The 20,890-nt window shown below is 42.6% G+C and overlaps 1 protein-coding gene across 1 annotated transcript; it reads left to right on the forward strand.

Annotated features, from left to right (window-relative positions):
* The first annotated feature begins 1,818 nt into the window (after nt 1–1,818).
* On the forward strand, nt 1,819–16,679 carry LOC146391027 (Fc receptor-like protein 5). Its single transcript, XM_084923924.1, has 14 exons — nt 1,819–1,932; nt 3,119–3,151; nt 5,197–5,466; nt 5,566–5,838; nt 6,162–6,434; nt 8,303–8,569; nt 10,666–10,956; nt 11,749–12,009; nt 12,264–12,512; nt 12,684–12,791; nt 12,890–12,955; nt 13,115–13,165; nt 13,238–13,303; nt 16,381–16,679. Coding segments are annotated over exons 1-14 (2,277 nt in total). The 5' UTR covers nt 1,819–1,931; the 3' UTR covers nt 16,449–16,679.
* Nucleotides 16,680–20,890: the final 4,211 nt, after the last annotated feature.

The raw sequence follows: 20,890 nt of genomic DNA on the forward strand, positions 1-20,890 counted from the left end.
TTATTTTCGTTATGATGACTTTTTCGTACTGCGCGCTAGCTAGCATGACGGGGGTTCTATACAGCTGGGTGGGTGCTATGATGTTACTGATGTTGAACTTTATTTTGTTCATAAGGTTAATTATTAGAGTTGCCAACTGTCCCCTAAAAAACGGAATCGTCTCGTATTCAGAGAAAATATTACGCGTTTCGTATTGAGGTGAAAAGGAACACAGTTTATCCCGGACTTCAGCTACAGTGAAAAAGACACAAAGCTGGAGTTATTCTGTGTATTTGCTGCACAGCTGCCTCTTCTTCTCTCATTCTCTCCTGTTTCTACTTCAATCATGAAACTGATCAATGATCAGCTGATCGGCTTTTCTGTCTTGTTTGTTTATCGCCCACTTTGCGCCAGAAAGAGGAAACCAGCGGAAGTCGCGTTAAACAACAGCATCACTTTTAAGCTTGATCAGCTGTTGTTAGAATTTATTCAATGTCAATTTCTAGTATCAGCTGATCTTTGCTGGAGCCACAGCTGTAAAAGCTGCTGGTCATGATATCGGTTTGGATATCTGGTGAGAGGGAAACATGAAGAAACCAAGAGATGTCCTTACTGAATCATCAGAGCTGAACAGGTGATGGAGAAACAGGTTTACCTTTTAAGTGACATGAATGAGTTGAAGGGAAGTTGATAGGTTCGTAGCATAAACCTATTCGCTGGAACGTTCAAGACAATTCTACTACACAGCAAAAAGCATTGAACACCAAGCAGGCAAAGTTCTTTATGTTTCTCGTATACGAGGAAGACCAACTGGACAAACGCCGTCCCTTCGCTTGACCCCAGTTGCTCTCGTCTGCTCCCTCGTAACACTGCTCTTTTATTGAGGTTACATGAATATACATAGGTTCATTAACATATGACGTATACATACAAACAAAGAGTACCTTGCCTGTGCGTTGTGTAAGTATGTGTGTGTGTGTGTGTGTGGGGGGTCAGAATGTGACCCCATAAACGACCTGCTGGTCTAGAAGTCCAGCAGTTCATCTAAACAAAAGGCACTTAGACTAAAACAGACATAGATATGTTTATCCTACCACAAAACAATGAGAGAAGGTACGACCTCTCCCATGCTCCCAGGATGTGGGTGTGAATGCCAGAACACTCTGGAATGCACACAAAGTCTTTGCAGACTCCTAAGGATCAAACCTCTACCAACATGACATTGATTATAAAACTCTAAGCATATATGAGTAGATATTTCTAAGCATAAATGACAATCAACAATATAACCCCGACATAAGTTATAAACTGTTTCTGAGAGACAAATAACACCAGGATCCTTTTTTTTTTTTAAATGTAGCTGATAGCTGGTAACTGTGCAGGGGCGGGTCTAGCAAAGTTTTGCCAGGGGGGCAGGTGGGGCATTAACAGGGAGAGGGGGGCACAAAGTAGTACTTTTCTTTCTTATTCTCATTTAAAATGTCTCGCTTTTAAAAAATAATTATCTGAATCTTACAACAAACGATTGATAGATTGATGCATATATACCATCAAGACAGTGTACATCACTGTCACAACAGCGTTTGGTTTCATTCAAAGGCTTTATGATTTTTCCTATAATGGTGGGCCAGTCTCTAGTCAAAATGCCTGGGCCGATTTTTTGTCCCAGTCCAGCTCTGTATGCAGCTCATCTGCAGTCTGGTGTTGCCTACATCTTCCTACTCGGAAGGCAGAATTTCTGAGTTCTGAGTACAATCGAAAGCACCACGACTGCAGTTTTTGTGTTGGATGTAAAAAGCGCACGTGACGTTGTGACGTAGGCTAAAATCATGGCGGCGGTCAACGACGGTCCAGGCGTGGGATTTCTCTCGTGGAAATATGCATGATGGGTCTGTCTAGCACAGGGCCACTGCTGGAACGAGACAATTTACTACACAGCAAAGCAAGACACAAGTAGGCAAAGTTCTTTGTATTGCTCGTGCACGAGGGAGACCCGACTGGAGCCAGATGTCGTTCCGCCCACTTGATCTTGACTCTCAGCCAGGTTCCCTGTAGCGCTCCTTTTATTGTGGGTACATGAATATGCATAAGTTCATTAACATATGACGTTTCATATAGGTATACATGCAGACAAAGAATACCTTGTCTGTGCGTCGTGTACTATGTGTGTGTGTGTGTGTGTGTGTGTGTGGGGGGGTCAAGATGTGACCCCATGAAGACTCCCCAAAGCTGGTGCCAGGAGTCTAGCGGTCCATCTGAAACGCTAGACTCCTGGCTCTTACACTCAAACAGATATACGTATGTTTGCTATACCATATATCAGCAAGAGAAGGTACGACCTCTCCTAGGAAGTGTGTCATCTATGCCAGAACACTCTGAAGAGGAGTGAACGCACTCCCCTCTTCATGCTACACAGAGTTGTTACAGACCTCTTAGGATGAGACATTCTTTCAATATGCAATCAACTATACACTTCTAAGCATAAATAAGTAAATATTTCTAAGCATAAATGACAATCCACTATATAAACCTGACAATGCACATGATTTTTTCCTTTCTATTGGTAGGTGGCACAGTGCACTTGTGGCAAGTAAGCAAGCTAGAAGACTGGCAGTCTGGCTGGGTATCCAGTTACGGAAGCAACACATTAACAAGAGAATTCTGAGTAAAACCAAAGTTACTTTCCCGAGTAACTAGTTACTTTGAAAGTAACGAGTAACTTGAAGTAACTGAGTTACTTTTGATAGAAGTAACTAGTAATGTAACTAAGTTACTAATTTAAGGTAATTTTCCCAACACTGGTCATCAGCAAATAAAACAAATAGAAAAAAAATCTGACATTTTGCAAATATCATTTATATACATAAGAAATAGTTTTGGTCCCAACACTAGCCCTTGTGGGACTCCACAAACAATGTAAAAACATTTTCATTTCTACTCTCCCATCTTTACCATTAGTTGCCTGTTACCTGTCAGTTTTATGATATTTCATGGTTAATTGTGTCAAATGCTTTTTTCAGATCAAAAACACCCCAACCTTAAATCTTACTGTCTCTGGAATGTATTCTACGTTATCAAAGGTTGTGCTGCATCTTCGGATTGTCAGTTAAATAATATCTGATTTCTTTCATTATTTTAGTGCTCAGTACAGTCATCCATGGAAACGCTGAAGGTGAGGAATTTTTCTTTCTTCTCGTTTGTATCATATATGTTGTCTGAACTTGAAAACTAAAAGAGAGCATACTTCTCCCATTCTGGCTTCTTGGATAAATCCAAGGTGATTACTCCCTTAAAAACTTTCAGTGGATGAAAATGCTGCAGCGAGTGATACAGGCAGGGACTAGCAAAAAGAGCACATTTCTCCTATACTGGCTTCTCTTCACTGACTCCCGGTTAAATCCAAAATCGACTCTAAAACCAGTCTTCTCACACCTTATATTAAAGACCTTATAGTACCGAATCACCCCAATAGACCTCTTCATTCTCAGACTGCTGGTTTATTTGTGGTTCCTAGAGTATTTAAAAGCAGAATGGGAGGCAGAGCCTTCAGCCCCTTTTCTGTGGAACCAGCTCAAAGTTTGGATGCAGGAGACAGACACTATCTCTACTTTTAACATTAGCCTTAAAACTTTCCTTTTTAATAAAGCATACCCACATAGCAGGCAGGTCTGGCCCGGATCTGGTATCAAGCCGGCACTGCTGGTTGACTTCTGGCATGATAAGATGTGTGTCATCCAGATATGGGCCAGGCCTGGCATAGATGGCAATGTCTATGTAAGGGGTCAGCAACCTTTAAGACCCAAAGAGCCATTTGGACCCGGTTTCCACCCAAACGAAAACACTGGGAGCCGCAAATACTTTTTGACATCTAAAATGAAGATAACACTGTATATATTGTTTTTTACCTTTATGCTTTGTGTGAACAACTAAGGTGTGTTGCTTATGAAATCCATGAAGTGCTACAGAGAAAATTACATGTTATTTATGTAATTAACACATTTTGAACTCCTAAAGAAATATAACAAAAGGAAAGACACCCAGCTGAACTAAAATGATCCATGTAGCAAACAAAAACTGTTGTGAGCCACCACCCTTATATCGCCTTTGGGCTTTTGGAGCCTTGACCTGACTTTTAAAAAATAATTGGAAAAAAAGCACTATGCTGCTAAAAAAAAAAATGAAAATAGATATTTGCAAAATTCTGCCTAAATATGTATTTTACTTGGTTAATGTGTGCGGTGGGGCGTCGTCTGCAGAGCCGCTTAGGGGAGGCGGACGTACCTGAGCGGCACCTGCAATCACGCCTCGCCGCCTTAACGTCTGTGCTATCTATGCTGTTGTGTTGGTGTGTGTCGGGCTGTGAGCTGAAAAGCTACAGCCGGCTGTATGCATACAGCAACCGTGTGTGAAAAGTGGTCAAGAAAGAGATGCTGAAAAGCCTGTTCATGCAAACATCGTCGGGTCTGCGGTGATATGTTTACAATGGGACTTCTGCTCCTGAACCTCTGCGCACAGCGTCTGCAAATCGGGGCTGTACGAAGTCACTTTCATCTTTACGCAGGACTGTAAGCTGTCATCTGTGAGCGGTGTTTGTTTTTAACATAGTTCACGGTGGAGAACAGCTGCTGACATAATGTGGATCCGAAAATCCATAACTGGCCTACTTGAAAGTCTCGATAAATGCAGGGCGTTTCGGCGGGTATACTGGCTTCCGCGAGTGTGACGCTTATTTTGAGCGATGAAAAAATAATAAAATATAATTTTATTTTTATATTTCAATATCACAATAATCTTACAATTAAGAACTACAAGTTAAAAAAAAAAAAGAGAAAAAAAAAGAACTAACATAAAAAAATACACTTCTGCTAAATACTTCTAATTTATTTTCCCAAACCACGCGGAGCCGCACTATATGGACTAAAGAGCCGCATGCGGCTCCGGAGCCGCAGGTTGCCGACCTCTGGTCTATGTGATGGCATGCCATATCTGGCCCGATTGTGGTTTGGTTTATGTGGCCCAGGCCCATAGAAAACAGGTCTTCCCCTGATCCAGCATCAAGCTGGCACTTCTGATTGACTGGTGCAAAGAATGACAGCCCTTTGGTGGCCCGGATCAGGTTTGGCAGAGGTAATCCACACATGGGCCAGCACAGGACCTCTTTAAATTGTCTGGATTCAGTCATTTACTTTTATGTTGTTGTTCTAAACTGAAATGCAGATAAACCAAAGCCCAAACTCAGCGCTGATAACACAGCTGTTCCAGTAGGGGGGAGTGTGACCCTGACCTGTTCTGTGAACCCATCATCATTGTCTAGATGGAAATACTACTGGTACAAAGAGAATTATGGTGTACCTGTGAGACTACGGGATGCAATTTTTCTGTCAAATGACCAAATCAGAGTCTCAGAGGGAGGATGCTACAGGTGCAGAGGGAAAAGTGGAAGATACTTCTCAGACTACAGCCAGTTAGTCAGGATTGACACTATTGGTAAATTTAAATTTAACTTCCTACAAAGCACTACATAAGATGATGGCTAAACTTTTTCATAATAATGTGTTTTTATTGTACTTTCTTGAACATTAACAGTCCCAAACAGGCCTGTTGTGACTCTGTATCCAAACTGGTCTGAGATATACAGAGGAGAGACGATCACTGTCAGATGTGAGATCCATGGAGGAGACACTGAGTGGGATTATGAGTGGGAAACAAACAGCATGATAAAAGCTCCAAATCAAAATGAATACAGGATTAGATCTGCTTCATCATCCAACAGTGGAAACTATCGCTGTAAGGGCAGAATGAAAAGTTCACAGCATAAAACAACAGAGTGGAGTGATTCAGTCACACTGACAGTTTCAAGTGAGTTGAAGATCTTTTATTCATAATAACTGTTTTATCAAATCCTCAGAGGTTTCAGGTTTTAGTTAAAGAGATGGATGTCACAACTAACACACACTTCATTCTTTTCACCTGATGACTTTCATTTAATTTTGTATTTATTTATTTGTTTAGTTTTTACCATTTGACAAATAATTTTCCTTCATCACTTGCAGGATAATTGTTTCGTATTTGGTGCTAGTAGCTAAATTATCTAATGAGGTTTTTATAAGCTTGATCATTATTGTAACACTTTTCTTCTTGAATCATGTGACAATGTTTTTGTTTTCCTGTACCATCAACAGCAAGTAAACCCAGAGCCACACTGACAGCACAAAGTTCAATCCTACCAGCAGGGGGCAGTGTGACACTGAGCTGCTCTGTGGAGGGCTCTGCTGGCTGGAAGTTTGACTGGTTCAGACGTGATTCAGTCTCTTCTAAAGCTCAGCTCATGAGAGGAAATGAGGCAAACAGAGTTATTAGTGTCTCACAAGGAGGTCTGTACCACTGCAGAGGAGGGAGAGGAGATCCAGTTTACAACACAGAGGACAGCAGTGACGTCACAGTTATGCAAATCAGTGAGTTTAATTATTGTATTTCTGCCAAACTGAGACAGATCAAGTTATGTGATCTCTGCTGTTTGTCTGTTTCTTTTTCCGACTTGGAGAGGTGGAAATGAGAAAATAGAAGAACTTCAGTGTCATTGTGACAAAGTGTGCACTCTGAAAGAGCCCTTGTGGTTCTCAGAGAAAAAAATCATTACAAGCCTTCAGTTTATTTGAATCATTTTAGTATCAACTATTAAAAAAATAAATGAGCAGCATAATATTCACATGGCTGCAGGCTCTCTTCATGTATGTTTCTAGACTGACAATCTAAAGTTTTATATGTTCATTTTTATTAAACTCATTAACGTTCAGTTTACCCACACTGATTTGCTTGTTAACCTCCAAGTTCATATTATGCAAAGCAGACTTATTCCAACACAAGAATATCAATAAAAGATGTTAACTGTATATATGGGCGCGTGTGTGCAACGTGTCGAGTCTGCTATATATTGCCTCAAGTGTCCTGTCTGGGTAAGGCAGGCGAAATCTAAAAACGTACCTTTGTGTTGCCTGTTGCTGGCCTGAGTTTGGGCGCATTCTACGAACCTGACGCAGAGAACAAAGTGAACAATGGCCTAGTTGTTCACCCTACTTCATTCAGCTGTATGTGAACGCGCCGCCTTTTCATAACCTCTGTCACCCAGAGACAAAAGCCCCTTTTCCATTAGTACCTACTCGGATCGACTCACCATGGATCGCCACAACTCGACTCGGATTGACTGGTTTTCCATAAAAATCTAGTACTCCCTAACCTGGTTGTGGTTGTCATCATAGCAACGTGTCCAAGCATGCTGCAACATGGATGCTACAAGAAAGGTGGACGTTGAGGCAAGAATATACCTGCTGCTCGGTCTGTGGCTTTCCGTCAGACTCGGGGACCACTGCGTTGTGCTTTGTAGCCATATCTGACAGATTTCTCCGTAAGATCATGAATGCTCTTGGTCCCTTTCGACATTTGTTAAATCATCTATCAGGAACCTTGTGGTAACAGCCCTATGTCTCTAGCAGGTCCCTGAGGTCATGCGATCAGGGCCTACTTGTTATACAGCATGCAAGGCTGAGTAAGGGAAACAGAGCAGGTTGTGGAACTCTCTTCCTCTGAGCTAGCATAAGCAAGGGTTTTACAACAGTGGGAACACCATCGCCTGCCCAATTTATTGAACCTGTCTTTTCTTTTAACTGTCATGATGTATTTTTTTTTTGTATTTTTGTTTCGTGCCTGTCATGATCTTCAGACCCCTTGGTGACTGATGGATGGTCGCGATTTAAAGGGGCCAGCAGAACAAATTAAAGTTTCACGTTCTTTAAAAAATAACTGTTTGATGTTTATAACCCACGTTACTCTGTGTTAGGGGCACCCTGACTATCTGATTGGGTACAGACAATTAGAGGGAAATTGTGCTAGGCTGTGTTAATGTCTGACAGCACAGTGTGCTCTAGGCAGCCACCGTTTCTTGAACTGGAACCCTGGAGCCCCTCTTCCATACCTGCATCAGCCAGACAGGTGAAGACATTTTTATAGTTGTTGGTGCCAGGGTTAATTGCACTGGGGGGGTCATGGACCCAGATCCTATCATCTCTCAGTCGTCAACTTGTACATTCCTACACCCCTACATAGCGGGCCTGATAGCCCTCGCATGTACAAAGTATATACTTGTACTTTTTACAAAAAATGTTGTGTTACAGTTACAGAAATTGTAATGTTGTGACTTTGTTTTCATGTTTAAACATTTTGTCTGTGAATCAACTGTTTTGCAGTCACTCTTCTCTTATGTTGTTAACGGCAGAGTTTTTATGTTTCTGTTTGTCTCCTAACTGGATCATTCTTATGCGAACAGTTCCCATTAGGCCCACTGTGATCCTGCAACACAACTGGCCTCAGATATACAGCGGTGAGACAGTCACTGTCAGATGTGAGATTCAGGGAGGTGAAGGAGCTCAGTGGATGTATGAATGGAGAGCAGCCAAGTTAAACACACCTCCAACATCCAATGAATACAGAATCATCACAGTTACTGAGTCTGACAGCGGAGGATACAGCTGCCGGGGCAGAAGGGACTATTTCTTAACACAGTGGAGTAAAATCATCACACTGACTGTATCATGTAAGTTGGAGATGTTTCATCAAAAGCTAAATCCATTGACAGCTCTTCTTTATTTTTTTTTATTTTTTTTATTGCACATGCAGTACTAGCTGTTGCACCAACATATGATGCAGTTGCTTCAGTTTCTTTTAGCATGTTATCTGTTTTTGAAATTAATCTTAGAGGTTTCAGGTCTGGCTTAAAGAGTCTGGTCTCATGAGCAACACACACTGCTTTTTCACTTAAGCCCCTTTTCCATTAGTACCTTCTCAGATTGACTTGCCATGGATTGCCACGACTCAACTCGGATCGACTGGTTTTCCACTACGATCTAGTACTACCTAACTTGCATGGTTATTAGGGGTGCAACGATACACAAAATTCACGGTTCGGTTCGATACTTTGGTGTCACGGTTCGATATTTTTTCGATACAAAAAAATGTTCATGCCTTTTTAATTTATCATTTATTAAAATTATAAATATATATTTTAACTCAGAAGTACAGTTTTTAAATTGAATGTTGCTGAAACAACAAAATAAAAAAAAATCTATCTGATGGAGAAATCACTCATCTTTGGAAAAGAGAGTTTATTACAGAGAAATGGCTCTTTCCAAAATAAAAGCTATACTATACGCTTCTTCTGGGCTATATTCTCAGCAGCATATTAAACATATCAGGTCCCCATAAGGAGAATCATGTGCTAACGGCTGTCTAAATGACTTGGGTAAAGTTTGCAGCATGCGTGCTTGTTGTTTTTGCCTGCTTCCACTTGTCTTTGCACTAGGATGCTGTCGGCGTAAATGTGCAGTCATATTCGTTGTGTTCCCGCTAGTGCTGTCAGCGTTAATCTTGTTAAAATGACATTAACGCCATAACGCGGCAAATCTCCGTTAACAAGCTACCACGGATCGCCCCGTGCGTGGGGCTGGACGGGGTCAACACGTTAACAAGCTAACTGCGCTAACGCACTAGTTCCCACAAATTGAGCATTGCGTGGCACATCCGACATACTGTTTTACTTTTGTCCATGACGTGCTTACCATCAGGGTCATGCTTCACATGAAAACCAAGATAGTTCCAAACGCCAGATCTGAATGAGGGTGGGGGAGGTTCAGTTTCGGGTAGCGTTGAGGCAGTTGCTATGTTGCAACGAGCTTAGCTTCTGTCTTGCTAGTTTGTGTTGCGCTCAGTGGATCTGCACTCGACAGTGCATCCTAGGCGGAGTAGTCGAAAGCAGATCCACTGAGCTCTCAACACAGACAGCATCGTCAGAAGAAAAGTTGATAAAATAAATAAAAAATGTTGTATTGTTCGATACATATGGGTACTGAAACGAAAGCACTGTATCGAACGGTTCAATATCGATACGAGTATCGTTGCACCCCTAGTGGTTATGTACTAACATCCAAGTAGGTACTAATGGAAAAGGGGCTTTAATGAAGTCTGAACTGCAATCGACAATATGGCCTTCTTTTTTTGGACACTGTTATGTAAAAGTAAATACCGCACATTTTACTAAAACTCTTACAGTTACAGTTTGAAAGTTATAAATTATTATATTGTGACTTTGTTTTGATGTACAGTCCTAATCGTATCCTTCTTATAAAAATAAAGTATAGTTATAATACATTTAAATAAAAAATCATAAAAATATAAATATAACCCCCCCCAAAACATCAATACAGAATTAACTGGGTTACATTCTTATTACTGATCAAAAAAATTTGTTTTGCTTCAAATTATGCTTCAAAATTCAAATGGTCTTATTATAGCATTTGAACTATGCAGTCATAGAATTTATAGGGTATTATGTTGCCGAACAAATGAACAAATGCCAGTCCCGGCGTTTCCTGGGCATGACAGATCCCCATGTACTAAATAGAAGCAAAGGAGTTGAATTGAAAAGGGGAGGGAGTGTGAGGAACGTAAATGAGAATGAACCGCTTGTGGAACTGGGGGAACCTATATAGATGAGAGCCGGAAGGAGCCTGTTTGGAAGCGTGGTCCCACTCCTGAATTTCTGATACTCAATCTCCAATTGTGAGTCAATATTTTTTGTGACATTGAATTCAGAGTTAAGAGACGAAACATTGAGAGAAAATCTTTGTTGAACAGATCCTGTCCTCACTGTGTCTCCATCATGGCTGAGTCCTGGAGCCTCAGTAACTCTGAACTGTGAGGTTGAACATCCGTCTGCAGGATGGAGCTTCTACTGGTATAAAGCTGTTCCTGATCCATCACAAAAATCCTCCAGTTATGAGCTGCTACCTGATGGCAGTGGGACTGCACAGGACTCCTACATCATTCATGGACAGACACACACAGCAGGATATGTGTGCAGAGCTGGAAGAGCAGACCCAGAGTATCACACTGATCACAGTCAACCAAAGTTTGTCTGGTCTGCAGGTCAGTTTGTAATCTTTGATCTGTAATACCTCTACCTCCTGAGCTACAGCTCAGGAGGTAGAGCTGGACACCTACTGATTGGAAGGTTGGTGGTTCGATCCCTGGCTCCTCCAGTCTGCATGTCAAGTATCTTTGGGCAAGATACTAACCCCAACTTGCTCTCCAATGCATCCATCGGAGTGTGAATGTACTTAGAAAGCACTACGTACAGATAAAGTGCTTGTGAGAGTGGGTGTGATTGGGTGAATGAGGCATGTTGTATAGAGCGCTTTGAGTACTCCATGAGAGTCGAAAAGCGCTATATAAGAATCAGTCCATTTACACATGTTGGACATCTTATTACTGATCACATGACAGATGATGAAGACATTTGTTGGCTGAATGATGTAAACACAAGCAAACACCTCTTACACAAATTTAGTGTATTCGGATGGTGTGAAGATTTGTGTAGCGCATACTGTACACCTCTGTGTACTGCACACTGTGGACAAACTACAGGAAAGCAGGTTTACAGAAACTTCAAGTAGCTTTTAATGATGCCCAAGATTATTACTGAGAGACCCAGATGGTTCAGTGCAAGTGACTTCATTTAATGTTGTATTATTGTATGTATAAAGTTATTGTTGCTTTAACAACTATGAGATTTTTTAATGTGTAAACACTGATTTACTGACCAAATACCCTAATTAAAATATTTGCACTTATCTTCAGAAGATAAAGTAGTATTTTTACTGTGATATTTTGAATCCTAACATCTGTGAGCTTTGTCTCTTCACTGCATGTTGTTTCCAGATGTTCATTCAGCAGCGTCTCTCACAGTGAGTCCTGACAGAGTGCAACACTTCACCTCTGACTCTGTCTCACTGACCTGTGAGGGAAACTTCACTGAGTGGAGAGTGAGGAAGTTCTCTGAGGACGGCCGACTGTACTCTGACTGTAGGAGAATGACTGGATCCACATGTAACATCAACACATCAAAGTCAGATACTGCAGTGTACTGGTGTGAGTCTGGATCAGGAGAGTTCAGCAGTGCAGTCAACATCACTGTACAGAGTATGTTATTATACATTTACTTCTTGGATTTGAATCATTTAGATGTCACATGAACATTTGTCCCAGCTTTGCTGTATGTGGAGTAATTATGTGGTAAAACAAACATGACACATACCGTAGTTTTTAAATATCCAAGATAAGATCTTCATGATGAAAAGCATTTGTACAATCTGTTCTTATTATTGTTTGTCAGCTTTTTCTCAAAGTTTGCACCAGCTGATGTGACTGGAACAATATGTGTGATTGTGTCACAGATGATGGTAATGGTCCTATCCTGGTGAGTCCTGTTCATCCTGTGACTGAGGGAGCTTCTGTTAGTCTGAGCTGCAGTTTGAGAACACAAAAAATACCTTCCAATGTGTTTTTCTATCACAATGACAAACTTATTCAAAATGATACCCGAGGGGAGCTGAAGATCTCTGCAGTGTCAAAGTCTGATGAAGGTTTCTACAAGTGTCAGTACTCAGGAAGAGAGTCAGCACAGAGCTGGATGTCAGTTAAAGGTGAGCAGGATCAAAACATTTGATGGAGTTTTCTAAACATGTCTGATGACTGAGAATGAACATTAGATTGTCTGATTTAAGTCTCACAGTCATGCTCCATTTCATAAAAGTATTTATTTATATAATTATAATCTATCAATAATTAATTATTGTTTGTTGTAACTGTGTCAGGAGCTGACAGCTCTTCATCTCCTGTGTGGTTGATTGTTGGACTGGTTTGTGGAGTCTCTCTCATTATTATTCTCCTGCTCTTGTTGTATTGCTGCAGAATGACCAACAGTGAGACCTTTTCCTTTACTTACTACAAACTCTTTATCATTCAAAGACACAAATGCATCATAAGGTTCAAATGTCTTAAATTCACATTTTTAATAAAGGTGCTGCTAACGACCAGACGCTCAATCAGGATGGTCAGCAGCAACCGTCCTCCTCTCTTCTTCATGGTTAGTTTTTCACGTAGTTTCAAATATTATGATGCTATTTGCAACAAGACTGTACTTATTACATCTGCTGCAGCTTTTCATATAAATGTTATTTGCAAGAATATTTGTGTTTAAATTAGTATCACAGACATGAGGTGACTGATTTTCTCTGACCTGCAGGTGTTCGTTCTGTCTATGAGGCAGTCAGAAGATGTGAAAACACTGAAAATGGTAAAGTATACAAGCTGGATGATTATACAATAGCTGTGTTTAACATGAAAGTCATTAAAATTATTATTTCAGGTTCAGCAGAAGGGGATTACACCAATGTCACATCAGTGATTCAGCTCAAAGTCATTAACAAGAAAAGTGAGTGCACAAAATGTGAGATTTGAAATACAAATTGTATCCATCCATCCATTTTCTTCCGCTTATCCGTGGTCGGGTCGTGGGGGCAGCAGCCCAAGCAGAGAAGCCCAGACCTCCCTCTCCCCAGCCACCTCCTCCAGCTTGTTCGGGCGAACACCAAGGCGTTCCGAGGCCAGCCGAGAGATATAATCTCTCCAGCGTGTCCTAGGCCTCCTCCCAGTGGGACATGCCCGGAAAACCTCACCCAGGAGGCATCCTTGTCAGATGCCCGAACCACCTGAACTGGCTCCCTTCAATGTGAAGGAGCGTGTCCTGGGCCTCCTCCCAGTGGGACATGCCCGGAAAACCTCATCCAGGAGGCGCCCAGTAGGCATCCTTGTCAGATGCCCGAACCACCTGAACTGGCTCCTTTCGATGTGGAGGAGCAGCGGCTCTACTCTGAGCCCCTCCCGAATGGCCGAACTTCTCACCCTATCTCTAAGGGAGACCCCAGCCACCCTTCGGAGGAAGCCCATTTCCACCGCTCTCGTTCTTTCGCTCACTACCCACAGCTCGTACCATAAGTGAGGGTAGGGACGTAGACCGAGCGGTAAATTGAGAGCTTCGCTTTTACCCTCAGCTCTCTCTTCACCACAACGGACCCGTGCAGCGTCCGCATCACTGCAGCAGCAGCACCAATCCGTCTGTCGATCTCTCGCTCCCTTCTCCCGTCACTCATGAACAAGACCCCGAGATACTTAAACTCCTCCACTAGGGCCAGGAACTCGTCCCCGACCTGGAGTGGGCACTCCACCCTTTTCTGACTGAGGACCATGGCCTCAGATTTGGAGGTGCTGATTGTCCTTCCCACCGCTTCACACTTGGCTTTGAACCGTTCCAAGGCAAGCTGGAGGCCATCACATGAAAAAGCCAACAGAACCACATCATCTGCAAAAAGCAGAGATGAGATCCTGAGACCACCCAAGTTAAAGCCCTCCGCCACTTGGCTACGCCTAGAAATTCTGTCTATAAAAATTATGAACAGAATCGGTGACAAAGGGCAGCCCTGGCGGAGCCCATCACCCACCAGGAACGAGTCCGCCTTATTGCCGGCTATGCGGACCAAGCTCTTGCAACGGTTGTATAAGGACTGAATGGCCCATAGCAATGGGCCAGACACCCCATACTCCCGGAGCACCCCCCACAGGACCCCCTGAAGGGCACAGTTGAATGCTTTCTCCAAGTCCACAAAACACATGTAGACTGGTTGGGCAAACTCCCATGCACCTTCAAGTATCCTTGAGGGCAACATTGTAGAGGCGTGTCTACCAAGACAGCCCTACAACATCCAGAGCCTTCAGGAACTCGGGGCAGACCTTGTCCACCCCAGAGGCTCTGCCACCAACCAGTTGTTTAACTGCCTCAGTGACCTTGCCCCGAGATTGGCGGGTCATCCCCTTTGCCCCCAGACTGTGCTTCCGCCTCGGAGGACGTGCCAGTGGGATTGAGGAGGTCCTCGAAGTATTCCTTCCACCGTCTGACAATTTTTTCAGTCGAAGTCAGCAGCACTCCACCCGCACTATACACAGTGCAGGTAGAACACCGCTTTCCCCTCCTGAGTCGCCTGACGGTTTGCCAGAATCTCTTCGAGGCAGTCCGAAAGTCTTTTTCCATGACCTCTTTGAACTCCTCCCACACCCGAGTTTTTGCTTCAGCCACTGCCCGCACCGTGTTCCGCTTGGCCTGTCGGTACCTATCAGCTACCTCCGGAGTACCACAGTCTAACCAAGCCCGGTAGGACTTCAGCTTGGTGGCTCCCCTCACCTCTTGTGTCCACCATTTGGACAGGGATTACCACCATGACAGGCACCAACTACGTTGCGGCCGCAGCTCAGTGCAGCAGCTTCCGCAATGGAGGTGCTGAACATGGTCCATTTGGACTCAATGTCCCCAGTCTCCCTCAGAATGCTGTTGAAGCTCTGCCGGGGGTGTAAGTTGAAGATCTCGCGGACCGGGGCCTCTGCTAGGCGTTCCCAGCACACCCTCACTGTACGTTTGGGCACGCCAGGTTTGTCCAGCGTCCTCCCCCGCCACCTGATCCAACTCACCACTAGGTGGTGATCAGTTGACAGCTCAGCCCCTCTCTTTACCCAAGTAAACATATGGCCTCAGGTCTGGTGATACAATTACAAAATCAATCATCGACCTGTGGCCTAGAGAGTCCTGGTGCCACGTGCACTTCTGTTCGAACATGTTGTTCGTTATGGCCAAACTGTGGTTTGCACAGAAGTCCAATAACAAAACACCGCTTGGGTTCAGATGCGGGAGGCTGTTCCTCCCAGTTACGCCCCTCCAGGTCTCACTGTCATTGCCCACATGAGCATTGAAGTCTCCCAGTAGGACAACAGGCTGGGTACTCTGAACCGCCACTCGGCGCATAAGCACAGATGACGGTCAGGACCCGTTCCCTGACCCGAAGGCGAAGGGAGCAAACCCTCTTGTCCACTGGGAGAAACCCCAACATACCAGCAGCAATCCGTGGGGATACCAAGATACCCACCCAAGCCTGCCGCCTCTCACCAGGGGCAACTCCAGACTGAGACAGAGTCCAGCCCCTCTCCAGGAGGCTTATTCCAGGGCCCAAGCCATGCGTTGAGGTAAGCCCGACTTTATCTAGCCGATACCTCTCAACCTCACGCTAACTCAGGCTCCTTCCCCACCAGAGAGGTGACATTCCATGTCCCAATTGCCACTCTTCGTAGCCGGGGATCGGTCCGCCACGACCTCCGCTCATGATCACCGCCCGGCTCACATTGCACCCGACCCCTACTGTGCCTCCTGTAGGTAGTTGGCCTGTGGGAAGATGGGCCCTTGTCCCTTTGGTGACTGGCCGGGTAACCAGATGCTCGCCCTCGTGCACCCTCCCCGGGCCTGGCTCCAGGGCGGGGCCCCGGTAGCCCTATACCAGGCAGGGTAAACTGTTCCCACAACGGTCTGCAAAATATACATTGGCAATTATTCTCACTGATAATAAAGGCATTTGTGGACAAAACAGATGGTGTTTGTTTTGAAATGCTTTCATTTGATCACCTCAACAGGGCAATGTGGTGACCCAGAGGAGAGCTCTTACTACAATATGTCAATACAAGTTCAGCCTCAGCTCTAAAATCTTAACAGCAGCTCTTTAGCTGTTTTTTCTTTTTTTTTTCTCTTTAAAGTCTCTTAAAAACTCAAAGTCACTTGAGTGAAAAGGAGAATATTTTGAATTCAAAGCAATGATCCTGATAGCCTGAGTTTATATTTCCTTCAGAAAGGATCGTGCAGTGTGTTTTGCTTGTTTCACTACCATTATATAATAATTTTAATGGAATTTAATGTACTGTAGATCTGTTTTTATGTTTTTAACCATTTTACTTGATGTTTAATATATATAATTTCTTTCTGTAAAGCACTTTGTAACTCTGTTAATAAAAGTGTGATATAAATAAAGTGTGTTGTTGTGTGTCAGACTGAGAGTACATGTTTCAGCTGTTCAGTGTTGCGCATGAATCCACCGAAAAAGCATCATTTAAAGGCAATCATGTCATTTAAAACAGCTTACAACCCTCCAAAATGAACTAAAGCGATCGACATAATGGGAAGTAACAACTGCTCTGACGTTATGCTAAGCAGCTTTTTTACCGGGGAGGTCCGGTCTGTACTTTTGTGTAATGCCGATTTGTGCCTTGCGATTTGTGCATAGTGAGTCAATATACACCCCTGTAGGCTTCCTTGGCCTATTTAGCCCTTTTCAGCTGGGGTTCCAAGCTATCTGAGCAGGTACTTAAAATGTGATGTCCTCAGATTACTTGCCACCGATTGGCTGTTCAGTGGCATCACTGGATGAGTGATGAAAGCGTTTCATTCACAAAAATCAAAAGCACCATTTCTGAAACCTGGCAACGAGGGAAATGATGACAAAAAAAAAACAGCACTGTGGTCCCTGAGTCTGACAAAACGCTACAGACAGAGCAGCAGCTATATCCTTGCCTCAACATCAACCTTTGTTGTAGCATTCATGTCACATACTAATTACATCATGGGATGCTATGATGCATTAGTATGACAAAGGCTATGCACATTGGGTAGTACCTGATTGTAATGAAAAACCGGTCAGTCCAAGCTGTGGAGATTTGATCCGAGTAGGTACTAAAGGAAAAGGGGCTTTTGATGCCACTCCTAAGGTTGGCTTTGACAGTGCTGTACAGAGAACTGTCCTTCAGCCTTAAGGCTGAGTTTTGTACACTATGAGAGCGCTGAATTAATGAGCTCATTAAAAAAAATAATTAATGCATCACTGTTTTTCTTTATTACCTCAACCTACCCCTTTAAAAATGTGTGTGTCATGTGTGTTGGATACAGTTAAGCAAATGTTGTGCAGGATCTTTGCTGTTTCAGAAAAAGACAAGTGTTTTTAAACTTTTCCTCAGCCTCTTCTCATGAGTGAAGTGCTCATTTCATCTGATGTCATCAAATCTTTCGTCCTCTTTACCCACATTCTTTGTGTGTCTGATGCACCTATCTGATGAAGTCTACATATAAATTAATAAATAAATGCAAATAAAGCTAATTTAGAGGTAAAACTGATTGGTGGGGAACGATCGGTAGTAGGTTGCATTACTAAAAAGATTCACGCTAAAAAGTATTTTTTTTAATCTGTTGCACTTCACAGGAGGCTATTTTAGAAAAATATAGACCTGCAAAGAAATACAGTGATTATGTTTTATTCAAGTAATAGTAAAATATCAAAGTACAAAGATGACAATACAGAATAATATCTTTGTTCTTCTGGTTGTGTTCATCATCTATTCTCCAGCAGGCTCATTTTTATCACTGAGAGATCTCATGATTTCTAACTGGGCCACGTAGAAAAGAGGAAATGTAGCCTGTGGTTTGAAAAGCTTATTTGTCATGCTGAAAATAAGCTTCCTTTAAGAGCCTCTGCATGGAAATGCTATAAATGTTCAAGCATGTTTGACAGATAAAACATTAAATCATTTATGTTTTATTGATACTAATGCATCTGTTTGTCTGCGTGTTACAGAAATGGGTTTTTTGCCTGTGATGATAATGTCAATTTGTAGAGTCCAACCAGCTGGTCAAAGGCTGTGCCAGTGTAGCTCAGCTAGCATTATGATGATGGCCTTCAAGACAGTGAACTCTCATTTTGAATTTGTATTTGAAAAGGACAAAAACGACATCGTGGTTGTTTTTTTGGTGGAAGAGATGTAACCAACGTCACAATGATGTAGCATAAACAGAATTTAAGGTAGAAGTACATTAATATGATAATGTAATGAATCTGTAAGTCACACCTGAGTTTGCACCTAAGTTGGTTTAATAAAAACTAATCAGTGAAACTAATCAGTGAAAACAACAGCAGATAGTGATTAGAGCACTGGGGCTTATCTGTACCATCTCAGCACTTTAAAATAACAATGATCTCATATGTTTTTCTTTCATCAGCCTTCAGAACTAAAACGAGGAAGAACAATTGAAGCTACATGTGTGATGCCTTGCAGTTTAGCCCTGATAGCTGATAGAATGGACAGATTTTCCAGTGTTGGGTTGACTTTGGGACCTGAAGTGGAGTTTGGACCCAGAAACGGTAAATAACGTTAGACTTAAAGACCAGATAAGGACAATGAAAGATGTAAAGTATAGAACCAAAGGTGTAATGTCTGATGAGGCATTCAGGCCACCTAACCTAACTTCTGCAGGCCCCGTCAAACTGACTATTAAAGGCTTCCTCCTCTACATTATTTTAACATATTCCTATTCATTCATACCATTTATATGTTCAAAATATGTACTTATACTGAAATATGTGTGCGCTATATACCAATCAGCTGTGTAAATAACACTGAATAACTCTTCATCATGGCACCTCCTAGTAGGTGGAATATATTAGAGAAGAAAACTTGACTTGGCCTCCAAATTCCAGGTTACAGGACTTAAAGGATCTGTTGATAACATCTTGTTTTCAGAACCCACAGCACACCTTCAGAGGTCCAGTGGAGTTTATGCCTTGATATATTAGGGCTGTTTTGGCTGCAAAAGAGGGACCAACCCAATATTAGGCAAGTGGTCATAATGGTGCCCGATGCCCACATAATGTTGTGTAGGTCTGTCAGCGACAACATCCAGAACCTTGAGAAACTTAAAGCAAATCTCAGAGGTCTTGCCACACAGTCACTTCTATTTATACCTGCCGTTAAGGCGCAGTAAGCAGCTCCAGTATTCTTCTAAATGATAGGTGTGCCACTCACACCTATTATGGAAAATACGCACTAATATAGGAAGAGGAGAATTAAAAACCAGAAGCCGCTATGTTTTTTTGCAAAGTTTTTGACACAAACTCACAAGTTTACAAACTGTTCCAACATCTCCCTCTGTACATCTGTATCTCTCTGAGCTTCTGTCCTGGAATATGACTCATGTTTTCAACCCAGTTGCAGCAGCCGCAGCACAACGCACCAGGTTACAAAAAATGACAGGTGCACAGCCACCTGAAGTGACATACAGATTGTGGAATGCGACACAGGATTTAAATTCAGTGCGCGAAACTACGACACAGGAAACATAGCAGTCATAATGGTCCCATTATGGCTAACGTTACAGCGGCGAGTGAAGCAATCATTACGGTGGGTATAATGGGGCCTTCAGGTACTTCACTTCTTTATTCCCCAGTGATGGTTTAATCTTAATATGGTGTCACTGAGATTGAATAATTCCTTGACTGCCTGACTATATCATGAGAAGAGATCTACAGCGCCCCATTTCTACCATGTACACTGTGGGCAAAAAGCTGTTTTCCCCCTCCTGAGGTACCTGACAGTTTGCCAGACTCACTTCAAGGCTGACTGAAAGTCTGACTCCATGGTCTCATTGCCTGGCCTTTTGTTTCAGCTACTGCCAAGGTTACACTTCGCTTGACTTGCCAGTACCTGTCACCTGCCTCTGGAGTCCCAAAAACTAATCATGCTCCATAACTCATGTTGACAGAATGACACCCGGTTATGCCAATCAAAGGTCACTAAAACTGACATTGAAACGGTATGTAACTTTGCCAAAACAATTTTGGCTTGTGCTGCTTGTCAGAACTCAGATCAATCCTGCACACTAACTTATTACAAAAGTAACTAATGACCTAGACAAAGTTAACAAAGCCCGACTGTTAACTTTGTCCACCTTAATTGGAAAACTCCAAAACAGTTTTATTTGTTGTTATCTGTCATCCACCTGGCCCTTCCTCAGAGTTTCTCTCTGATTTATCAGACTTGGTGTCTGATTTAGTGCTCAGTTCAGACAAAGGAAACAACAGCCTCAACTCTGCATTTAATATATTACTAGACTCAACTTATTTTTCTCAAAATGTAAAAGATCCCACCAGCCACTTTAATCATACTCTGGATCTTGTTCTGGTATATGGCATAGAAATGGAAGATTTATTAGTATTCCCTGAAAACTCTCTTTTCTCTAAATGTACATTTAGAAGAACTGATTACACAGCAGTGGGGAATATGTTCCATTACAGTCTTTCTGAAAGTGCTGTAAAGAAATTTAAGG

This window comes from Perissodus microlepis, chromosome 3, assembly GCF_051167445.1.
Source record: "Perissodus microlepis isolate ML-2025 ecotype Zambia chromosome 3, ASM5116744v1, whole genome shotgun sequence".
Taxonomy (NCBI): Eukaryota; Metazoa; Chordata; class Actinopteri; order Cichliformes; family Cichlidae; genus Perissodus; species Perissodus microlepis.

Coding starts and splice junctions, on each gene's coding strand:
- LOC146391027 (XM_084923924.1), top strand. Junction 12,010..12,263: donor AGTCAACATCACTGTACAGA/GTATGTTATTAT, acceptor ATTGTGTCACAG/ATGATGGTAATGGTCCTATC. Junction 12,513..12,683: donor GAGCTGGATGTCAGTTAAAG/GTGAGCAGGATC, acceptor TAACTGTGTCAG/GAGCTGACAGCTCTTCATCT.